This window comes from Geotrypetes seraphini, chromosome 11 (genome assembly GCF_902459505.1).
Source record: "Geotrypetes seraphini chromosome 11, aGeoSer1.1, whole genome shotgun sequence".
In the NCBI taxonomy this organism is placed as follows: domain Eukaryota; kingdom Metazoa; phylum Chordata; class Amphibia; order Gymnophiona; family Dermophiidae; genus Geotrypetes; species Geotrypetes seraphini.
Window position 1 is genome coordinate 67,373,814 of NC_047094.1, and position 23,253 is coordinate 67,397,066.

The following is a 23,253-nucleotide window of genomic DNA, read 5'->3' on the forward strand; positions in this document are numbered from 1 at the left end:
CCTTAATTTCCCTTTCAACTGAAGATCAGGGTTAAAAGGACAGTCCTGTTAGACTTTACAATATGCAAATGAGCTTACTGACATCATTTTCAGGCTCCTGCAATCTTGGCTCTAACAGGGACTAGGGGTGTTTCCTTTTAATTATAGCAGTCTCTACTAGAGAGTTGCGCAGGGACAGAAATCACACTCGTCCCCACCCATCCCCGCGAGGAATCCCTCCATCCCGGCCTGTCCCCGCGAGGAATCCCTCCATCCCCATCCATCCCCGCGAGGAATCCCCTCCATCCCCACCCGTTCCCTTGAGGAATCCCCTATGTCCACACCTATCCTCGCCCATCGCCCCATAAAAGTTACCTGTCCCCATAAAAAGCAGCAATTACTTCAGAAAGACTTCAACCTGCCGGATGCGGACTGGAATGTTCCGTCTGCGGAATCGGAAAGAAGTAGGGGGATTGTGGATGCCTTTCAAGAGGCTCTGCTCAGACAAATGGTGATGGAACCCACAAGGGAAAAAGCGATATTGGATCTGGTCCTCACAAATGGAGAGAGTATCTCTAATGTTCGAGTGGGTGCTCACCTGGGTAGTAGCGATCATCAAACGGTTTGGTTTGATATAATGGCTAAAGTGGAGAGCGGCCGCACGATACTTAAAGTCCTAGATTTCAAACGTACGGACTTTAATGCAATAGGAAAGTACCTGAAGAAAGAGCTGTTAGGATGGGAGGACATAAGAGAAGTGGAAAGACAGTGGTCTAAGCTGAAAGGAGCGATAAAAATGGCTACGGACCTTTATGTGAAGAAAATAAATAAAAACAAGAGAAAAAGGAAGCCGATATGGTTCTCCAACCTAGTGGCTGAGAAAATAAAGGCGAAAGAGTTGGCGTTCATGAAATATTAAAAAACCCAAGAAGAGGAGAGCAGAAAGGACTACAGGGTGAAACTGAAAGAAGCCAAGAGAGAGATACGTTTGGCGAAGGCACAGGCGGAAGAACAAATGGCTAAAAATGTAAAAAAGGGAGATAAAAAATTTTTCAGATATATTAGTGAAAGGAGGAAGATAAAAAATGGAATTGCTAGGCTAAAAGATGCTGGGAACAAATATGTGGAGAGTGATGAGGAGAAAGCAAAAGTGCTAAACAAATACTTCTGTTCTGTGTTCACAGAAGAAAATCCTGGAGAAGGACCGAGATTGTCTGGCAAAGTTACACGAGAAAATGGAGTAGATTCTGCGCCGTTCACGGAGGAGGGTGTTTATGAGCAACTTTTTTATTTATTTATTTATTCAATTTTCTATACTGTTCTCCCAGGGGAGCTCAGAACGGTTTACATGCATTTATTCAGGTACTCAAGCAGTTTTTCCCTCTCTGTCCCGGCGGGTTCACAATCTATCTAACGTACCTGGGGCAATGAGGGGATTAAATGACTTGCCCTGGGTCACAGGGAGCAGCGTGGGTTTGAACCCACAACCTCAGGATACCGAGGCTGTAGCTTTAACCACTGCGCCACACTCTCCCCTTGAAAAACTGAAGGTGGACAAAGCGATGGGACCAGACGGGATCCATCCCAGGATACTAAGGGAGCTCAGAGAGGTTTTGGCGAGTCCTATTAAAGACTTGTTCAACAAATCTCTGGAGACGGGAGTGATTCCTGGGGATTGGAGGAGAGCGGATGTGGTCCTTATTCATAAAAGTGGTCACAGGGATGAAGCAGGAAACTACAGGCCGGTGAGCCTCACTTCAGTTGTTGGAAAAATAATGGAAGTGTTGCTGAAAGAAAGGATAGTGTACTTCCTTGAATCTAATGGGTTACAGAATCCGAGGCAACATGGCTTTACAAAAGGTAAATCGTGCCAAACGAACCTGATTGAATTTTTTGATTGGGTGACCAGAGAGCTGGATCGAGGACATATGCTAGATGTAATTTACTTGGATTTCAGCAAAGCCTTTGATACAGTTCCTCATAGGAGGCTGTTGAACAAACTTGAAGGGCTGAAGTTAGGACCCAAAGTGGTGAATTGGGTCAGAAACTAGCTGTCGGACAGACACCAGAGGGTGGTGGTTAATGGAAGTCGCTCGAAGGAAGGAAAGGTGACTAGTGGAGTCCCTCAGGGTTCGGTGCTGGGGCCAATCCTGTTCAATATGTATGTGAGTGACATTGCTGAAGGGTTAGTAGGAAAAGTGTGCCTTTTTGCAGATGATACCAAGATTTGTAACAGAGTAGACACCGAAGAGGGAGTGGAAAATATGAAAAAGGATCTGCAAAAGTTAGAGGAATGGTCTAATGCCTGGCAACTAAAATTCAATGCAAAGAAATGCAGAGTAATGCATTTGGGGATTAATAATAGGAAGGAACCGTATATGCTGGGAGGAGATAAGCTGATATGCACGGACGGGAGAGGGACCTTGGGGTGATAGTGTCCGAAGATCTAAAGGCGAAAAAACAGTGTGACAAGGCAGTGGCTGCTGCCAGAAGGATGCTGGGCTGTATAAAGAGAGGCGTAGTCAGTAGAAGGAAGAAGGTGTTGATGCCCCTGTACAGGTCATTGGTGAGTCCCCACTTGGAGTATTGTGTTCAGTTTTGGAGACCGTATCTGGCGAAAGACGTAAGAAGACTTGGGGCGGTCCAGAGGAGGGCGACGAAAATGATAGGAGGCTTGCGCCAGAAGACATATGAGGAGAGACTGGAAGCCCTGAATATGTATACCCTAGAGGAAAGGAGAGACAGGGGAGATATGATTCAGACGTTCAAATACTTGAAGGGTATTAACGTAGAACAAAATCTTTTCCAGAGAAAGGAAAATGGTAAAACCAGAGGACATAATTTGAGGTTGAGGGGTGGTAGATTCAGGGGCAATGTTAGGAAATTCTACTTTACGGAGAGGGTAGTGGATGCCTGGAATGCGCTCCCGAGAGAGGTGGTGGAGAGTAAAACTGTGACTGAGTTCAAAGAAGCGTGGGATGAACACAGAAGATTTAGAATCAGAAAATAATATTAAATATTGAACTAGGCCAGTTACTGGGCAGACTTGCACAGTCTGTGTCTGTGTATGGCCATTTGGTGGAGGATGGGCTGGGGAGGGCTTCAATGGCCGGGAGAGTGTAGATGGGCTGGAGTAAGTCTTAACAGAGATTTCGGCAGTTGGAACCCAAGCACAGTACCGGGTAAAGCTTTGGATTCTTTCCCAGAAATAGCTAAGAAGAAAAATTAAAAAAAATTAAATTAAAAAAAAAAAAAAATTTAAATTGAATCAGGTTGGGCAGACTGGATGGACCCTTCGGGTCTTTATCTGCCGTCATCTACTATGTTACTATGAAAGTTTTGATTTTTTTAAAGCCTTAGTTTATTTAAACCAACAATAAAATACAATCATTTTTTTTAACACCCCCTCCTTTTTTTAATACCCCCTCCTCTCTATAAAAATATATTTTTAGTAATAATCCATGAGTCACAAAGTAAGGGTGCACCTAGGAAAAGGGAGCATCATAAACACTGCAGTGAGCATTAGAACATTAAAATACCCATTGTTAAACTGAAGCCAGATTAATACAGATCTATCCTACACAGTCAACGCTATAAGAAAACATTCCTTATCATACAAACAGAACACAACCTCCCTACCTCTCACACTGGCCCACTTGCTTCCTTGTCACCATCACCACACTCTCCCTACCCCTGATCCTGTCACCATCATTTCTGTACTCCCTTATACCTGTTCCTGTCACCAGATTCTCTCCCTTCCCCTTCACCTCATCCAGCCTGCCACATCCCTCTCCCTACCTCTCTCTCTGCCTAAGGTGGAAAGCTATCACCTTGGCTGGCCTGTCTGCCACCTTATTCTCTAGCCATCTGTAATCCCATGCTCCGTGTCACCATTGCCTCATTCTCTCTACCCCTCATGATGGTCGTCACCTTTTGCTAGTTCTATTAGCTATACTGTCTGCTTACTTGTCTCTGCTATCTTGTGTGTCCCCCCCCTCCTCTCCCTGTCACCTCACTCTCTCCCTTCATGCTAGCTCTCACTCTTTCTTCTCCTTACCCTGGCCTGCCTGTCACTTCCCTCTCCCTTCCCCTAGCTGTCCCCCCACAATCCCAAGCCCACCCCTGCCTAACCTGTGGGCCAAATTGACTCTCCTCCTCCCCCACCTGTCACATGCAGGCCAAGTCCCAGCACCCACCATGCCTTTCCCCCTCCCCCACTAACCCCCCACTAACCTGACCTCAGCAGCACCAGCCAGCCCCTGCCAAGTGGTTTGCCAATGGGAGTAGGCCCTCTCCCAGCCAGCCACCCCAGTGCCCAGGAGCTGCAGCCACCTTCACTACGGCAGCGGGGAGCCATGGAGGGGGAGGTGCAGGATTCTGGCCTGATCACCCTCCCCCTCCCCCCCCCCGAGGTCCTTCCCTTCTCCAGACCCAGTGCCCACACTTTCCCCGTGCAACTTTGGCCAACTCAGGTGGGGGCAGGGCAGAACACAGCTGGGAGCCAGAGATCCATCCTGCTCATCGCTCAGGCGGCCGCACAAAGGCAACGAAAAGTGAAATACTGCAGCTCCCCAGAAGCACCAACTCGGCCACCGGCTCTCCCTCTTCTGGAGCTCATCATGTAGGCAGTAAGCTCAACACAGGCACACATTGGTTCAGCTGCAGCACAATGGGCCAATCAGAAACAACTTTAGAACTTTGAGGTTGTTTGTGATTGGCCCATTGTGCTGCAGCTGAACCAATGTGTGCCTGTGCTGAGCTTACTGTCTACGTGATGGGCTCCATGCCTATGTGACATGCTGCTGATTCGTTGGGAGCTCAGCCCAGCACCAGACCAGAAATAAGGTAGGCCTCGAGTCGAGATAGATAGGAACCCCAGTTCCATCCCCGTGGGAGTCTCGTCAGCTTTGGAGGGGTCCCCGTGGAAGTCCTGTGGGCCTGGGAGGGGTCCCCCTGGGAGTCCCGTTGACCTAGGGGAGAACCACGGGACTCCCGTGATCCCCGTTCCCGTTCAGACTCTAGTCTCAACTCTCTGGATGACACCAGCACTCACATGACTATTTTCCATGTCATTCTCCATCCCCAGCTGATTAAACAGAAACACTTAACTATGCTGTTAGTAATCACCTCAGCGTTACTGCATTGCTCATGCCAACAGGTAACTGAAGTCTCTGCAGTATCTGGTCTTGACAAGACTCACAGACAGCTTGCCAGACCTTTTCAGGCAAGTCCAGCTGACTTTTCCCATTTCTCAGCTTTTACTTTTCTACTGCCCTCTTTTTTCCCACTTAAAAGATCCAAAAATAAGGCATACACTAGTCTAAGAGTGCTGAGAGTGCTAAGTGCAAAAAAGACACACCTGAGTTAAATAACCAAGGTAAATAAACAATAATAATATAAGTGATAGAGACCACCTCATTGTGAGGGTCAGCGAAGGGAGAAAAACTCCAGCGCTTCATGCAAAAAGGAAAACAGTACAATACCTTTGCCTGCACACCATCACTGGTGGCCTCACGTGTGCATAAATCAAATCAATAGTGATACACCACAATCAGGTAATAATAATACTCAGTGTGAAAAAAGCACTCAAAGAACCCTCCCCAGCCAACTCCCACAGACAAAAATAACAAAGGCAACAGCCAACTTATCTTCAAACAATGATGGAGATGTTGATAATAGCTGAGTGCCAGATGGCGGGTTCAACCAAGCCCGGTTTCGGGAGATTAACGTCCCTTCCTCAGGAACCCTCAGATGGAAACAAGCAATGATGAGCCATGGAGCCAGGTGGGGGGAAAGGAACTTACGGAGGATTGCGCAGCCGCACTAAAAAGCCAAGCAGCAGCAGCAACGTCATGACTGAAGAAACCGATCAAAACAGAAAGGGGAGGAGTCACATTCTAAATGATCGTATTCCACTCAATACAATCATTGAGTCCTTCAGGATGTACAGCATGCAAATGGAAAATCCAAAACTGTTCTCGAAGCTTGATATGAGCCATTTTGTCACCCTTAAAAGACCCAGTTAGTTGCTCCAACACAAACCATGTGAGCTCATAAAAATTATGGCCTTCTCCAAATAATGGGGAACGAGCGGGGCAGATGTCACAGCCAAATTAATTCTGCTCTTGTGCTCAGTTAATCGGGTCTTGATTTTCCTGATGGTGCGTCCCACATAAATTAAATTGCAAGGACAAGTGATTATGTAGATGACCCACTGAGATTCGCATGTGGTCTGACTCCTAAGTTGGTATTCACGGTGGGTCTGGGGATGCTGCCAACACGACAAGGATAAAATATTGCGGCACATATTCACTACCCATAGGGACATAGCTCGTTTCATCAGGAGTTTACAAATGAAATTTTTTTTTTCAGATAAAGATAACATCAAGGATGAATCATTATTTTATGCGAAGTCCTGGTGGGTTCCTCCTGGTGCTCTTGATTTCCATATTAAGGTATTCTATGATTTGGTTCTGAGAGATGTTGACTCCCTGCAGACCTCTCGGGCCATCATAGATTCAACAATCTTACTCGTGCTCAATATGAGGCCCTTCAGTTGTTAAAATCCAATCCTGAATTGGCTAAAAAGCCTGCAGATAAGGGAGGGGCTGTTATAGTCCAGTCTAAAGTACAGTACTTGTCTCAAATTCAGGCTCATGTGTCCAACACGTCTTGGTATACCAAACTTGACTCAGATCCTTCTCCAACCCTCCAAGCGGATATTAGCAAGGTGGTGCAATCTGCACTTGCTGACAACTTGATTACTAAAACTGAGGCAAAATTTTTGACCCAGACCCCCAGCCATACTCCCTATTTGTATACTGTACCAAAAATACACAAAACCTTAGACAATCCCCCAGGTAGACCCATCGTATCCTTACGGGGGACCATTCTGGAAAACTTGTCCAAAATGGTTGACCATTTTCTTAAATCTTTAGTTGCCAAGGCAAAGTCTTTTCTTTTGGATACAACCCATTTTTTAACCAAGATCAGATCTATAGAGGCACAACGTACGGATTTGTTGGTGGTCATGGATTTGAAGGCTTTATATAGCAACATCCCTCAAATGGAAGCCTTGAATACAGTACATCAAAATTTGATCTCTTTACCTATTGACAATCGCATACCTTCTTCATTCCTGATGACTTTGGCTGCATTTGTATTGCAAAAAACTTTTTTGAAACGCATGGACAATTTTATCTCCACACCCACGGCATTGCCACGGGCACGGCGGTGGCACCTGGTGTCGCCAATTTGTATGTCACCAATTTTGAAGAATCATCACTATATCCTTCCTCATGGATGTCATCTATACGTATATGGCTTCGTTATATAGATGTTCTTGATTTGGACTGATTCTGTGGAAAAATTTCATTAATTTTTATCTTGGCTTAATGCTCTCGATACCAACTTGAAATTCTCTGCGGTCACTAATCAAATTTCGGTTACTTACCTTGATACTGTGGTTACCAAAACATCTGGTAAATTGACCACCTCTGTGTTCAGGAAGCCTACAGATCGCAACAAATATTTACACTATTCTAGTTGTTACCTGCCCTGGCTTAAACAATCTCTGCCAGTGAGCCAGTTCTTGAGGATTCGCCGTATATGTTCTACCATGGCTGAATTTAAAGCTCGAGCTAAACTGTTGTCTCAACGTTTTAAAGCCCGGGGCTATCCTGACTGGACAATAAGACGTGCTTATTTGAGGGCGCGCTATGCCAATCCTGAACTTCTTCTTAAACCTGTCCAGAGAGTTGTCTTGGACTGACAAGTTTGTGTGATCTCGTATTCTGAACATGCTCAGCAGGTGGCCAAGATTATTAGAAAACATTGGCATGTATTGGGTTTTTATACTGTCTTTCAGGATTTTCCCCCTATGGCATATTCTCGCCCTAAGAACTTAAAAAATTTATTGACATCTAACAAGATGGGTAATGCCAGTATCACAGGTTATCACCAGGCATGTGGACATTGCAACATGTGCCGCAATACGTTATCGTTGTCCTGTTTGCAGCATCCCCAGACCCACCGTGAATACCAACTTAGGAGTCAGACCTCATGTGAATCTCAATGGGTCATCTACATAATCACTTGTCCTTGCAATTTAATTTATGTAGGACACACCAGTAGGAAAATCAAGACCCAATTAACTGAGCACAAGAGCAGAATTAATTTGGCTGTGACATCTGCCCTGCTCGTTCCCAATTGTTTGGAGAAGTGCCATGATTTTTATGAGCTCACAAGGGTTGAGTTGGAACTTCCTGGGTCTTTTAAGTGTGACAAAATGGCTCATATCCAGCTTCGAGAACAGTTTTGGATTTTCCATTTGCATGCTGTACATCCTGAAGGACTCAATGATTGTATTGAGTGGAATACGATCATTTAGAATGTGACTCCTCCCCTTTCTGTTTTGATTGGTTTCTTCAGTCATGATGTTGCTGCTGCTTGGCTTTTTAGCGCGGCTGCGCAATCCTCCGTAGGTTCCTTTCCCCCCGGCTGGCTCCATGGCTCATCATTGTTTGTTTCCATCTGAGGGTTCCTGAGGAAGGATGTTAATCTCCCGAAACCAGGCTTGGTTGAACTCAGCTATTATCAACATCTCCATCATTGTTTGAAGATAAGTTGGCTGTGGCCTTTGTTATTTTTGTCTGTGGGAGTTGGCTGGGGAGGGTTCTTAGAGTGCTTTTTGTTTTTTTCACACTGAGTATTATTATTACCTGATTGTGGTGTATCACTATTGATTTGATTTATGCACACGTGAGGCCACCAGTGATGGTGTGCAGGCAAAGGTATTGTACTTTTGTCCATTTTGCATGAAGCGCTGGAGTTTTTCTCCCTTCGCTGACCCTCACAATTAGGTGGTCTCTATCACTTATATTATTATTGTTTATTTACCTTGGTTATTTAACTCAGGTGTGTCTTTTTTGCACTTAGCACTCTCAGAACCCTTAGACTAGTGTTTGCCTTATTTTTGGATCTTTTAAGTATCTTTGGCAAAGTTTGTTGAGGAGTTATTCTCTTTATTTTCCCACAGCATCTACCTATTTCCCTCTATAAATAGTCACTTTGTACCTCTTTTCCAGAGTTCTGTCCTGCTATGAACATAAGTCTAATTCACTGCTTGCAGAACTTTCTGTCTCAAGGACCTCTTCAACATGCTTCCAGCAGGCTTCACCTCCTTCAACTAGCATGATCCACAGACCAGGGTTGAGAACAAACAATGATCCACCAGAAAGTTCCACAGCAAGAACAGGAGAGCAAAACCAAAGAAAGCAACTGTGGAGCTGATGATCTTGATGAAGTCTTTATTAGTCAATTGTAGTATACATGGTACAAACCATAGTCAACACAATGAAGGGGTTGTGGTATGGACCCAACACGGTCCGTGTTTTGGTCAAAAAAGACTTCTTCCAGGGTCTGTAGTTGCTGTAAAATCACAATAAAAAGATTGCTGATAAGCAAAACAGTGAAATCATGTGCTTGATCAGGGCGATAGCTGTACAAACGATAACGCCGGTCAGCAAAGTTCAGCTACCATCCCGATCAAGCACATGCTTTCACTGTTTTGCTTATCAGCAATCTTTTTATTGTGGTTTTACAGCAACTACAGACCCCGGAAGAAGGCCTTTTTTGACCAAAACACAGACCGTGTTGGGTCCATACCACAACCCCTTCAATGTGTTGACTATGGTTTGTACAATTGACTAATAAAGACTTCATCAAGATCATCAGCTCCACAGTTGCTTTCTTTGGTTTTGCCCCATACTTCCAGATTTACCCAGGCATGTCCTCTTTTTCTAAAACCTGGCAATTTGACCAGGTTTTGGACTTTCTCTGAATCCAGCCTAAATTTTTTGTTTTACCTTTGCAGAGGCCCGGGAGGAATGAGAAAGAATTGGGGGGTCATCTGCAGGCGGGAGCTGCTTCAATTGCAATCCCACCATGGGTACAGGCTGTCCAGGGGCAAGAGTTCCTGTTGTGTGCCATTGGAGTCTCATTTGGTATTAGCTGAAGATGGCAGGAGAGGGTCCGGCTTTGCCTGAGTTTGGGGCCACGTCTGGAGGGCATCCATGCAAACACATGATGTCATCGTGTATGCACGGCAATGGCATCATGGGAAACATATGATTGGAGGCCCAGGAAGATGGCACAGAACTATGCTGGGGCCTTTCCTGCCACCTACAGCCAGTGCCAAATGAGCCTCCAGGAGCTTCTGCCGTTGGACCACCAGTATCCACAGCAGGACCATGATTGTCGTGGCTCCCACCCACAGGTGACCCTTGCTGCTATCAGAGAAGTAACAGAACCAAAAGAAGGGAGGTCCAACCTTGTCTGCAGTAAAAAAAACAGCCAGGAACAAACAAACCAAAACTGCAGATATGTACAACGATGTAGGCGAATTTTATTGTGACAAGCAAACTATATATTAAAACCTTTTTACCAAACGGGGGACCCAACACGGTCCGTGTTTCGGACAACCTTTATCAGGGGTCCATGGTAGATAAAGGAAAAAACATATGTCACAACAAATATTGAAAAAGATAATATAAAACCAAACAGATGATGTGTCACGCCGAGAGTCTCTGCAAATAGTAAAAATCGCTAGCGTGACACATCATCCGTTTGGTTTTATATTATCTTTTTCAATATTTGTTGTGACATATGTTTTTTCCTTTATCTACCATGGACCCCTGATGAAGGTTGTCCGAAACACGGACCGTGTTGGGTCCCCCGTTTGGTAAAAAGGTTTTAATATATAGTTTGCTTGTCACAATAAAATTCGCCTACATCGTTGTACATATCTGCAGTTTTGGTTTGTTTGTTGCTATCAGAGAAGTACCCATCCTGCGGGGGGGGGGGGGGAGGGAGGGAAGGAGAGGAGATGAGGCTGTTTATGGCTCAGTTTGTGGGGGGATTGGGATGGGGCACAGGGCTGGAGGTGAGGCAGGTACATGTGTCCTCCCTTTTGTCTTCACAAATAAGGTAATTCTACCACAGACAGTTCCAACAATACACTTTCCTCTCCTTCCCTCTGCTTAAAAGACCAGCTTTTATAGGATGATTGGGAAGGTTCTGGAACTGACCCACCCTGGAACATACCTATGGCTTACACAGCATTCGTTCCTGCAGGTATTCCCATTTGCTGAGGGCTAATTGAACTCCTTGTCACTCCCCTCCACATGGGAATTTAGCCCAAGTATTTCATCCAGCTTACCATAGCCCTGGAAGAAACTAGCCTGGTGCTAAGCCTATTGGGAGTTGAAATTCCACTCCTGAATGGCAAACAGCCTAGTGCAGGGGTCAGCAACCTTTTTAAAGCAAAGAACCATTTTATCCTAAATGTTTGACCCAAGATTTACAAAGAGCCGCACTGGGTAGAGAAAGGGGTTGGAGAAATGATTTTTAAAATGCATTTAATACAAAAACAAAATTCATATACTTACTGAAAATAAAGAAAAACAATTCATTGAGACTTATGGCACTGTATTTCCACACAGAGTTGTTTCATGTCCATTTCTCCCTCTCTCCCCATGCACCATCTCTCCCTCCCCTCCACCCCTATATCCATATCTCCCTCTCCCCAGTTCACCATTTCTCCTTCCCCTCCACCCTTATGTCCATTTCTCCCTTTCTCACCAATCTCATTCCTCCTGCAACACATTTCCTTCCCTCTCCAACCTCAATCCCACTCATAAATATTATGTTCTTTCTTGCTTCAACGGGTCTGCAGGGGTTCCTACAGCTCCCTGCCGCTAACCCAGAAGCCTCTCCTCTGTCACATCCTGCCCAGGCAGAAACAGGAAGTCATGACAGAGTGTGACGTGGCAGAGGAGGGGCTTCCAGGTTAACAGCAAGCAGCTGAAGGAAATTGCTGCCTCTAACTCGTTGAAGCAAGAGAAGAGCAGCAGCCACGTGGTGAAAGACCTACATCTGGTTCATGAGCCACAGGTTGCCGCCCCTAGCCTAGTGTCTCAAGGTCCTAAATGTAATTAGAGACCCCAAGATCCCCCATGTGGCCTCTGTAAACATGACAGGCCCTGTGCCTCTCACAATATTCACAATGCATATCGGTAAAATGGATTTATATACCAAGGAGGCATGCATGCAGATCTCATGATTTTGAATATCCTGAAAACCTAAGTGGCTAAGTGGCTGAGGACTCCCTATGCTGGTGAATTTCACTCTTTGGGATAAGCCAATTTTGGCATCTCTGTAAATCATTTCTACAGAGAATACATTGGCGTAAATTCTGTGAGTAATGAATTTTATTTGTTTATTTATTTCATTATTTAATTTATTTAATTACGCTTTTTAAAATTCTACGCACGTTAGGAAATTTCTGGATGGAAAGATATTACCACTATCTGTGAAGGTAGCAGTTTAGACATAGTTGTATCTAGTGTGGTTTCATTAGGTTCTAAGTTAATATAAATGAAAACTGGATCTCAGCAATTTTCCTTTATTGATATCTCATAATGATTCCATTTATTGAGGGTCTGACAGAAAACCTTAACACATATCCTCTTCCTTTCTTTCTTTAAATTGAGACATGTAGTTGGTCTTGTATCCCTGCCCATTTTATTTGTAAGTATGTGCCTACAACTTATTTGTAAAACTTCATACATAAAGAATTATGAACAACCTCATTCTCAAGGAGACAGATTAAATCTGATGGTGACAGCTTCTTTCCTGTCATGGCATCTTTGTATGTAACTTGTAAGGCACAGAGATTCTCATCCTATGTATAAAGAGTAAAGACCCCCCAGTAGCCCCTGTACCCAACAGTGTGTATTTTACCATCCTCCAGTCTTGCAGATCCTTTGATGTCACATGACCATGGATTTAAATGCTATTTAATAATTAATGCACCACTTCAATTATAAACAAAATTATGGATTTTGGGAGGGAAAATAAAGACTGTGACTGATACTGACTGACTTAAAGGAAATGATCAAATAACTGAGGAATTATTGTTCTTCTAGGAGTAGACGTTGAGACGGGTGACAACGTAAAAGTACAATACCTACGCACATAGAAATTCAGACACAGCTTTGTAAACTACAAGTAGGATAACATAACAGAGGTAGAAACCATTCAGCAAAGATTTAGTAACAGCCCATTTGTCTCTGCCTATCAATGCTTCTATAGAAATAAAAGTTTTGGTGGGAGTGAATAAATATGTTTTGATGACTTCAATGTTGAAACAACTCCATTGGCTAACAGTAGGATGGAGGGTTCAGTATAATGCAATGCTATTGGTTCATCGAGTTTTGTATGGTCTAACACCACCATATTTACAACAAGCACTGAATATTTATTTACCTAATAGGAAACTGAGATCAGAAACTGTTATGAGCTTAAGGATTGATATTGTATGATACATGGCAATAGGCCGGTCAGATTTTCAGTGGCTGCAGAGAGAATGTGGATTAAGCTAACAGAAACTTTGAGATTATGTTAAGGTAATAACCAGTTTCTTAAATTGCTTAAAACACATTTTTTTGTGCAAGCTTTTTATGATTAAGACATGTAGGTTTTTAAAGATATTGTAAGATTTAATTTAAGTTTTGTAAGATATTGCAGGCTGCCGATAATTGAATATGTTGTTTTGCATTGTCAATATTTTTATGATGTAAATGGATTTTAGGTGTGTTATTTGTAACTCGCCCGGGTACCAGTCGGGAGATAAATTTTAAAATAAATAAATACAATAAAAATAAGGGCTTACTCTAGTCTGATTAACTCCTTCCCTCATATCCCTGTAACACTGTGACAAGGACTGTGCAAGCAGTGTAGCTGAACAGGGCCCAAATATGGAAAACTGTTCCCAGCTCACCATCTCTTCTCATTGGTGATGGCAAAGCAGACAGGTTACCAATGGACAATTCACACAGGGTGCAACAATAACTTGGTACATCCTGTAAGGCATTAATAAGTACCGGTACTGGCCAGTTTGTGGTGACTGATATTTTTCCAGTTTATTGTGATTTGTTGTACCGCCATCTAAGCATTTTGCATTGCTGTAATATCTTAGGGCTCCTTTTACAAAACTACAGTAGAGGTTTCTACTGTGAGCCAGCGAGATAAATGCTCCGACGCTCACAGAATTCCTATAAACATTGGAGCATTTACCTTGCCAGCCCGCCATAGAAACCTCTACCATGGCTTTGTAAAAGGAGCCCATAGTTAATTTACAATAATTATAAAATAAATGTAAAATAATTGTTATTGTATTGATGTTGGCTGCTTTACCAATAACAATTATTATTAAAAAAAAGAAAGAAAGAAAGCAAAATTAAAAAAGCAGAGAAATAGAACAGACTGCTGTTATCACTAGGCCCCAAGACTCCAAATGGCCTCATCCAATTCTATACCTTAAGATTTATGGAGAATAAGATTGTGAAAAAAATAAGTTTTAAGCTTACTTTTACATTTCAATAAAGAAGATTCCTTCCTTGTTCCATAGAGTTGGTTTCCTAACACTGCTTGTAAAGAAAAAAACATCTGATAGTGTCTAATCTCATGTGGCAAAAAGAGGGAATATTTAAATTTGTTTGTGATGACCTGAGTATTCTACAACTTTGTAGAGAAAGAGGGAGAGACTAGAATGAATTATTTTATACAGTGGGATAATAATTTTAAAGTCAACTCATGTGGAAAAATTGGCAATTGGTGGTCCTCTGTCAAGAGCGAGATGACACAATCATTTTTGTGGGTTCCTGTGATGCGTTTCACTGCAATATTTTGGATAAGCTGCACATGTTTAATGACTGCCAGCCTGATGCCAAGGAATAAAACATTGCAATAGTCTAAGTCAGTGTTTTTCAACCTTTTTACACCTATAGACCGGCAGAAATAAAATAATTATTCTGTGGACCGGCATCGGTCCGTGGACCGGCGGTTGAAGAACACTGGGCTAAGTCATGGGCCAGACCCCGCCCATCTCTACCCAATCTCCACCCAGACCCCGCCCCCATAATAGTACTAATTGTAACACTATTTTTTCCATTAATTTTTCACAGATACACAATATACTCTTATTAACAACACATAATGGTTAACCACAAAATTAAACTACACAAAGCACACTGACAACAGATGTAAATTCTCAAAATTTACATAATTCAATAACTACATTCAAAAATAAAATCATTCCCCCCTACCTTTGTTGTCTCCCTCCCTCCATGCTATGCCTTACCTTCTGGCCTGCTCTGCCTGGCCATTTTATGCCGCCCCGGTATTATCTTCAGGCCGGCTCCCTCTTCCTCACTGATGCAGTGCACACAGCTGTGGGTAGCGGCTCCTTGCATGTCTCGTGCCTCATCTGGAAGCCTTCCCTCTGATGTTGCAAAGTCAGAGAGAAGGCATCTGGTTTAGGCACAGGACGTGCGTAGGAGCCACTGCCCTTGGCTTTGTGCACTAAATCAGTGAGGAAGAGGGAGCTGGCTGGAAGATAACACCGCATCGATCGCACCGTGGACCGGTGGTTGAAGAACAGTGTTTTGGGCCTAATGCACATGCTGGCCCTGTGGACCGACAGGAAATTTCTGTGGACCAGCACCAATCCACGGACCGGTGGTTGAAGAACACTGGTCTAAGTTACAAAGGATTTAGATTTATTATTTATAATCCACCTTTTCCCAAGTTGGTGACCAATACAGACATTTTGAAAAAGCTTTTCTTTGCCAAGCAAGAAATGTAAGATTGAAATGTGAGTTTGACATCCAATATGACCTCTAAAACCTTGATCGTATCAACTAATAGGATGATATAACCAGCTAAGGGGGGAATTCATCAAAGGGCGCTAAGCACATTAGTGCATGCAAATGTTTTTGCTAACCGCTAAAGATGCTCATTATATTCAGGTGTCTTTAGCAGTTAGCACATGTTAATGTGTTTGTACACACAAACATGATTGCACGCATTAACTTGCTTAGTACCCTTGATGAATTCCCACCTAAGTAGATAGGTGACAAATAACAAAGGGCCCAATGAGCTGCAGTGGCAGTCAGCAATTTATAAGGCCCAGGGCAGAATTTGACTGGGAATTTCAGTGCTAGGATATCCAGGTCTTGCCTGGCCACTGCAAGTTATCCAATTGACGGACAACATTCAGCACCGGTACCCAGATAACTTTCCAGGAACTGGGACTGAATATTAGCTGTGGCCAAATAACTTCCAGTTTCTGCCCCAGCTCTGCTCCTGGACCAAGCACTCTCTGCTTAACTGCCACTGAGTATCTGCTCTATGGCTGATCTGCACAATTTAACCAGCCATAAGCTCTCTCCTGACTAAATTCTTTTCAATTTCAACTCTTTTAATATCACATCCATCTGCTATGAAAGAAACTGTTCCAGGTCTGGTGACCCCCCAAATTGTCATTTGTATTGGATTCAAGTTTTTATGAAGTTCCTTTATCTCCTTGAGGCTTGGGATGCAACAGTCTGTGCCCCTAGGAGCGTTTTATCTCTGAATATGTTGTTTCTGGGATGCTGGCATAGACAACTGGCTGTGTGTGGGCCTGGTTAGTAAATTTCAGTTCAGCATAGTTAAGGTCTCCCTGAAACAGAGAATATTAATCTAGTTAACTGGTTAGTTCATAAATTAATCATATTGCCCATGACTGTTGTAAGAGAATGTCTCCTTAAAGTAGAGACTGCATACGAGTGAGTTATTACTACCTGTCCTTGTTTGTCTAGATGCATTGAGTTGGAGCCTTCTGTAAATGAAAAACATTTTCATTAAATTAGATAATTCTACAACTATGATTCACAGGAAATGCTCATCACTTTCTTATTGGCACTGCTGGGTTTTGGGGGGGGTTTAACTTAAATTTTATAGTTATGGTTTCAGCCAATATCAAATAACAATGGTGATGTCTACAGTATATGATCAAAATTATTATCATTGTTACCAAAATCACCAACGGTGCCTTCCTTGCTATCAATTTCATCGGCATCACTCAATGCCACCATGATCACCATTAATAGAATCATCATCAGAATCACTTCATTATCATAATGTTTCTCCTTATCGATCATCATCCAATAGGTTTGTTAATAACACCAGCACCATTAATGTCATCAATGCCACCATTATCATCAATCATCCCATCTACGGTATATATACCTTCAGCAGCAGCCTATTACCCTTATTTCTATAATTAATTTCTTCATCATCACTACCAAGACCATCGTCCATATCTTTATCATTGTTGGTATGGCTCCCTTATGCAATCTATATTCACAGTCTTAGTACACCAAAGCTGAGATGCCTTTTCGTCTGCATTATGTAGTCATTAATCTTACCAGCAGATCAGAGCACTGTCTTTAAATAGATCAGAATTACTTATATATAGATATTATTATTTGTAAACAATTATATGCCTTTTCTCTTATTAGAATTACACATGGAGATGAGAAAAGGATACCTCGCCTTGGTTGTTACACTTTCTATTTACTTGGGCATACACTGTATCAGCTGCAATGCAATTTGAAATAATTTAGTTGTTGAAGTCTATAGGGTCTGAGCACAACTCAGTGCTCACACATTTATTCAATAAAAACTTTCATGATCAGCTTTCGCTGAACCCTCAGCTTCTTTTCCACTGATCTTTTTCATTTGACTCATCTGACCTTTTCCCATAAATCATTCAGTCTCCTTTCTTCAGTCAGCCAGTTTCCGTTTACCAAACCACCTCTTCTGACCTCAAGAATTAAACCAAAACTCAGTTTACACATACTATTTTCCAGTTCTTTCTTCCCCTTCACTCATCTCTTTCCCTCCTGCCCCAGCTTATTGTCGTCCCCCCTCCCTCCCACACACACACACAGCAAAAGTCTGAAAGATTGTTAGCCAAGCTGAACTGAGTGAAGGTCTGTAAGGTGTCCTGGAGGGAGAGGTTCATGCTTTGCATAATAGTTTTAGGCAAGATAGGAGATCTGATGAACGTTTGGGTAGGGATGAGGGGATAGTGTGAGTAGGAACTGTAGGACAGATTGTTAGATCATATTCCCCACCCACCTTAAATCATCTTGTATAAGACTTTTGAGGTTTTTACCCAAAAATGTCAGCTTGATCTCTGTTTATCAGGGATTTGGGAGTTACGCTCTGAGGAGATTTTGGAGCTTATTGGACCAATAGTGTGCCAATCCATATCAGAAAGAAAAGTCTGAAGTTACAATGTTCTGTCATGATTCCACTGTTGAAGAAGCCAGGATTGGGTCCTTGTGTATGGAAGAACTATAGACCAAAAATTAATTTGCTATTTCTGGCTAAGGACTTGGAATGTAGGGTTGGTTGGTTTGTTTGTTTGTTTTTAGAACTGCTGGAATTTTGAAGGAAATGGATGGATTCAATCAGGATTTCAATAGAAACATAGCAGAGAGTTAGTATCTTGATAAAAATGAATGTGGAGTACTCACTCTAAAAGACTTGGCATTGGCCTTTTAGTCAATCATCATCTGTTGTTCTGTTGCTGTATGGAGATATCCATAGTGCATGAGTGTTAGACACAAGTGGTGGTCAATGGTCTTGGATGTGGTTGGGTGACTTTTCCTTGTGGAGGTCTACAAAGATCCTGTTGGTCTCCCCTGCTATTTAATAATTTTGATAGATCCCTTCTGAGATTTAATAATTTTTTTTAGATCCGTTCTGAGATTGGGTATGCAGGGATTTCTCTATTCTGTTGACATTCAATTATTTGTAAGATCATTTAACAAAAAACCCCACATACTGTATAATTAGTGTATTGAGATATCAAAACCACTGATATTTACAATAAGTATGACTTATGAGTGGAGAAAACCCCCCTCAATAATTAAGTTCCAAAAGCACAAGGCAATCTTATGGTGCTATCTTTCATCACAGGTCTATAAAAAAAATTACTTCAATCAACCTCAAATTCAATTCTTAACTTAGGCCCCCTTTTACAAAGCTGTGCAGCCGAGTGCTGTGCGGCAAATGCTCTGACACCCATTCAGTTCCCATGAGCGTCAGAGCATTTATCGTGCCGGCCCATACTGCTGGCTTTTGTAAAAGAGGGGATTAGTTCAGTTCATGTTTTCATCTCAAAAACTATTAAATCTCTTAAGAAATATAGCAGTTGTTCCCAAATTTTCACTTATAACTTGACTATAATGTGTGTGGCCATAATTTGTGTGTGGTTGTCCATCAATCATTAGGGGAAATAAATCATCAGCAATATGTGAATTCAAACTGCAGCCCTTGTTACTTATCTTGACAAACTCAGTTCATATGTTCAATTTCAATGGGCCATCATCTCGCCGAAAGTGGTGATATAAGAGTGATATAAGAAGATTTTTGCTGAGATGGTGACTTTGCCAAAATTCAAATCTGAGGCCAACAGACTTTCCTGCCACATTTCAAATTTGTGACCAATGAACTTTCCCACCAAAAATTCAAATTCATGACTAGTGATCCTCCCTGTTTTCAATCAGGTCAGTGGACCCATTATATATATAAAGACAAACTGCAGGCCTCAAAGCATACCCTGAAGAAAGCCACAGAATGGTGCCTGAAACATTGGTTCTACCTACATAGACACAGTGAGACCCAGAAAACAGCAACAATCATGATTATTGAGGTCTTTTTTTCTCTACTCATAAGTCATACTTATTGTAAATATCAGTGATTTTGATATCTCAGTACACTAATTAAAACAATGGTTTTTGTTAAATGATCTTCTGAATTTCTGTTAGTGTGTTCAGGTCATTAAGTTGTGACAAGGATGCTTTTCTGGTTAGACTGAATGAGAGGCCAAGAGCCAATATGGAGTGGTTGTTTGAGAATCATCTGGTCTTACATATCCAGAAGACTGAAATCTTGTTAGTAAGGGGGCAATTGCACCACATTTTGAGAGTTTGAAAGTGATATTCCTGAGGGCTGATCTAATTCCTTCTGCACCATAAATCACTATTTCCTGAATTATCTTGTCACCTTCCTCAACATCTCTCTGCCTCTTCTGCGTTTATAATACAGATTAGCTCTTGGAAGTAAAATTCTGACTTATACCTGGTTGGTGACTTGCAGCTTGTGACCTGGAAATGTTGAACAAAGATAGTTAGGAACTGTAACAGCAAGAGCAGCGCCTAAGCCTCTGTTCCCATCCTCTTCCCTCTCCCTACTTCACTTATCATTTAGACAAATAGGAGGTAATTCTATAAAGGCTGCCCAAAATTAAGTGGTTAAATTACAAACGCCACTCATAACTGTATATTCTATAACAGCAATTATGTGGGGAATTGCAATTATAAAATGCTATCATAGATTTGCAGTTACGTATATAAATTTAGGCATGATCACGTTACACCATAACGGTGGCTGCAAATACTCACATTAATGCCATCAGTTACATGTGTAGCTGACAATATTGCATAAGGTTTGTAAGTAATTGCTAAACACACTCATGGCCCTCTGCTATCACTATCCCCATGCATTTATGTGTGAGATTGCATAAGTGCAAAACTATAGACTAGAGTCTAAGTGCACTTATGCTTGTAACAGCTGTTTTCCACTGTTTAACCACATAAATGCTGTTTTGGCGCCATAAGTTACATGCCTAATCAGCACCTAATTTATGGCGTTCTACTGTATAGAATTTGAAGGATATTTCTTGTATGTCATGGTAAGATAGGTTAAAGTCCCAAATTACTTTAAAAACAAAGATACAGCCACCTTAGAGGTGAGTGTCAGCAGTGGCGTAGCGAGGGTGGGAGGCGTCCAGGGCAGTGGCGCTCCCCTCACACTCTTTCCCACCCCCCTTCTGCTATATGCGCTCCACTTCCCTTACTCCAGCGTGAGCAGCGTCTCTAACTTGCTGCCTGCCCAGCGTTGACTCTCCCTCTGATGTCACTTCCTTGTCACGGAAATAACATCAGAGGGGTGCGCCAAGGCCGGTTGGAGCTGCTGTTTCCGCAGGCAAGAGCTAGAGGTACAGTGGCAGGGAATTGAAGGTGTGCGGCGGAGGAGAGGGGAAGAGAGGAGGAGAGGCGCTGGCGCCCCAACCAAGAGGGTGACAAGGATGCTCCTTACCCCCTGCCCCCCCCCCCCCTTACTATGCCAATGAGTTGCAGTGACTCTGGTTTGTACTTTTTATGACAGTGTCAGGATGGGTCAATGAGAAAAACACACACACATTATGATTGCATTATTGTACAATGAAATCCCAGAATGCGCAACACAAAGGGTCATGGGTTTGATATACTGCTTTTCTCTGGGCACAATCAAAGTGGTTTACAATAATGGATACCATATGCAGGTACTTTTTCTGCCCCTAGTGGGCTCATATTTCTAAGTTAGGTACCTGGGGCAATGGAGGGTTTAGTGACTCTCCCAGGGTCACAAAGAGCTGCAGTGGGAATCAAACCCGGTTTCCCAGGTTCTCAGCCCACTGCACTGTTAGGCTACTCCTCCATAATGAGGAAAAGAACCCACGAGGTCTTGATTCTCAGCTCTCTGATCTAATTAGTAGACCACAATTTCTCAACTTTGTCAGTACAATTTATAAAAAATATTTAACAAGTGAAACTTTAGTTAACACTACAGAGAATCCATATGTTAGACATACATATGTTAGATATAACACAGGATGGAAAATATCTTTTTTCTATGTGAAGTCCTAGGCTCCAGAGTATCTGAGCAGGTAAGACCTGGCACTCCATCCCCATTAACCTTGGGGCCATGCCAGAGTGGGAGTGGGTAATGAGGAAAGACAATGTTCAAGACCCTACCTATGTGGAAGCTCCTTCTCTATACTTATCTCACCCAGGGAAGCTCAAAAAGGAAACTGTCCATTATGAATCTCTGTTCAAAATAAAGGTAAATTTTATTGAGCAACTTCTTCAATAAGAGGTACAGAAGCAACCTGAGGTGTTCAAGAAATGACAATCTGAAATCAATCTAGACGTGAGAAAAAGTAAGAGTTGATCCTCAGATGTTTCACTGCAGATGCTTCACACCTCACAAAAGGTTTCCATCTTCACATTATTCTTCTCACTTCCATACAGGAAATGACTCCTCCTCAGCTACTCTGGATTTCCAGGCAGGTAACTAGACTTCCACTCCAGCCTCCCCTCCTCTATTTAGACTTCAGACACTCTAAGCAGAAGAGCACCTCTCATTCCTTTTTCTCTGCTGTCTTCTAGCTAGAGCCAGACCTCAGACTTTGACATCCTTACTTTGGTACTTTTCAGTTTCTCTTCACTCTTCAACTCTCCTGTAGATACGCTCAGTTCTTATGGCCCTTCCTCGAGCCCTTTTCTAGGACCTAACACAGTAACACTTCTTCATGATTAGGCACTGGCATCGCAACTAGGGCAGCTGGCAGTTCATTACCTATCTATACATCACTCTGTCTACCATGCTTCAATCTCTCATGCCATGTCTGCCACATTTGATGTTTGATGTTCCATGTCTACTATGCTATGTTTCGTCACACACGCTTGCCTTTTAATTTTTCCAAGTCACGTCATACTATGTTACCCATGCTTTGTAATACTATGTATTATCAAAAGGATGTGAAGAGAATGGAGTCAATCCAGAGAATGGCCACTAGGATGGTCTCAGGACTAAAAGACATCCCTTATGGAGAACGTCTGACCAGACTGCGCTTCTATTCTCTCGAAGAGCACAGAGAAAGGGGGGACATGATAGAAACATTCAAATACATCACGAGTCGCATTAAAGTGGAGGAAGAAATCTTCTTTCTAAAAGGTCCCATGGCGACAAGAGGTTATCTGCTGAAACTTAAGGGAGGAAGATTTCATGGTGACACCAGGAAACACTTCTTCACCGAATGGGTTATTGATCGATGGAATGATCTTCCACACCAGGTGGTCGAGGCCAGTAGCGTTCTCGACTTCAAGAGTCGATGGGACAAACAAGTGGGGGCATCACAGAGCTATGCCCAAAAGATGGATACCCCAGGGAAGAGGGTTCGTATTGATTAAGTGGGCAGACTTGCGGGAGGGAAGGTTCTGGAGTGGGCAGACTTGTTGGGCCGCCGGCCCTTTTCTGCCGTCATACTCTATGTTTCTCAATGCTCACCATACTATTTTTCACCATATTATGTTTTTACCATGCTTTAACTATGGCCTCCTTTTACAAAACTGTGATAGCAGTTTCTAGAGTAGGGAGCCGTGCTGAATGGCCCGTGCTGCTCCCAACGCTCATTGAGTTCCTATGAACGTTGGGAGCAGCATGGGCCATTCAGCGCGGCTCCCCACACTAGAAACTGCTATCGCAGTTTCG

The 23,253-nt window shown here is 42.8% G+C and overlaps 1 protein-coding gene across 3 annotated transcripts in view; it reads right to left on the minus strand.

Annotated features, from left to right (window-relative positions):
• Positions 1–23,253, minus strand: part of LOC117368798 (carcinoembryonic antigen-related cell adhesion molecule 5-like) — an 87,064-nt gene that overhangs the window by 11,991 nt on the left and 51,820 nt on the right. For 2 of the 3 annotated variants that reach the window (XM_033962501.1, XM_033962500.1), the window contains exons 11-12: positions 20,017–20,042; positions 16,665–16,702 (exon numbers count right to left, since the gene is read on the minus strand). In XM_033962501.1, the coding sequence (XP_033818392.1) occupies positions 16,665–16,702; positions 20,017–20,042 (64 nt within the window). Of the gene's footprint in view, positions 1–15,567; positions 16,544–16,664; positions 16,703–20,016; positions 20,043–23,253 lie in introns of those variants that run through there. The other variant, XM_033962499.1, reaches the window with a different exon arrangement.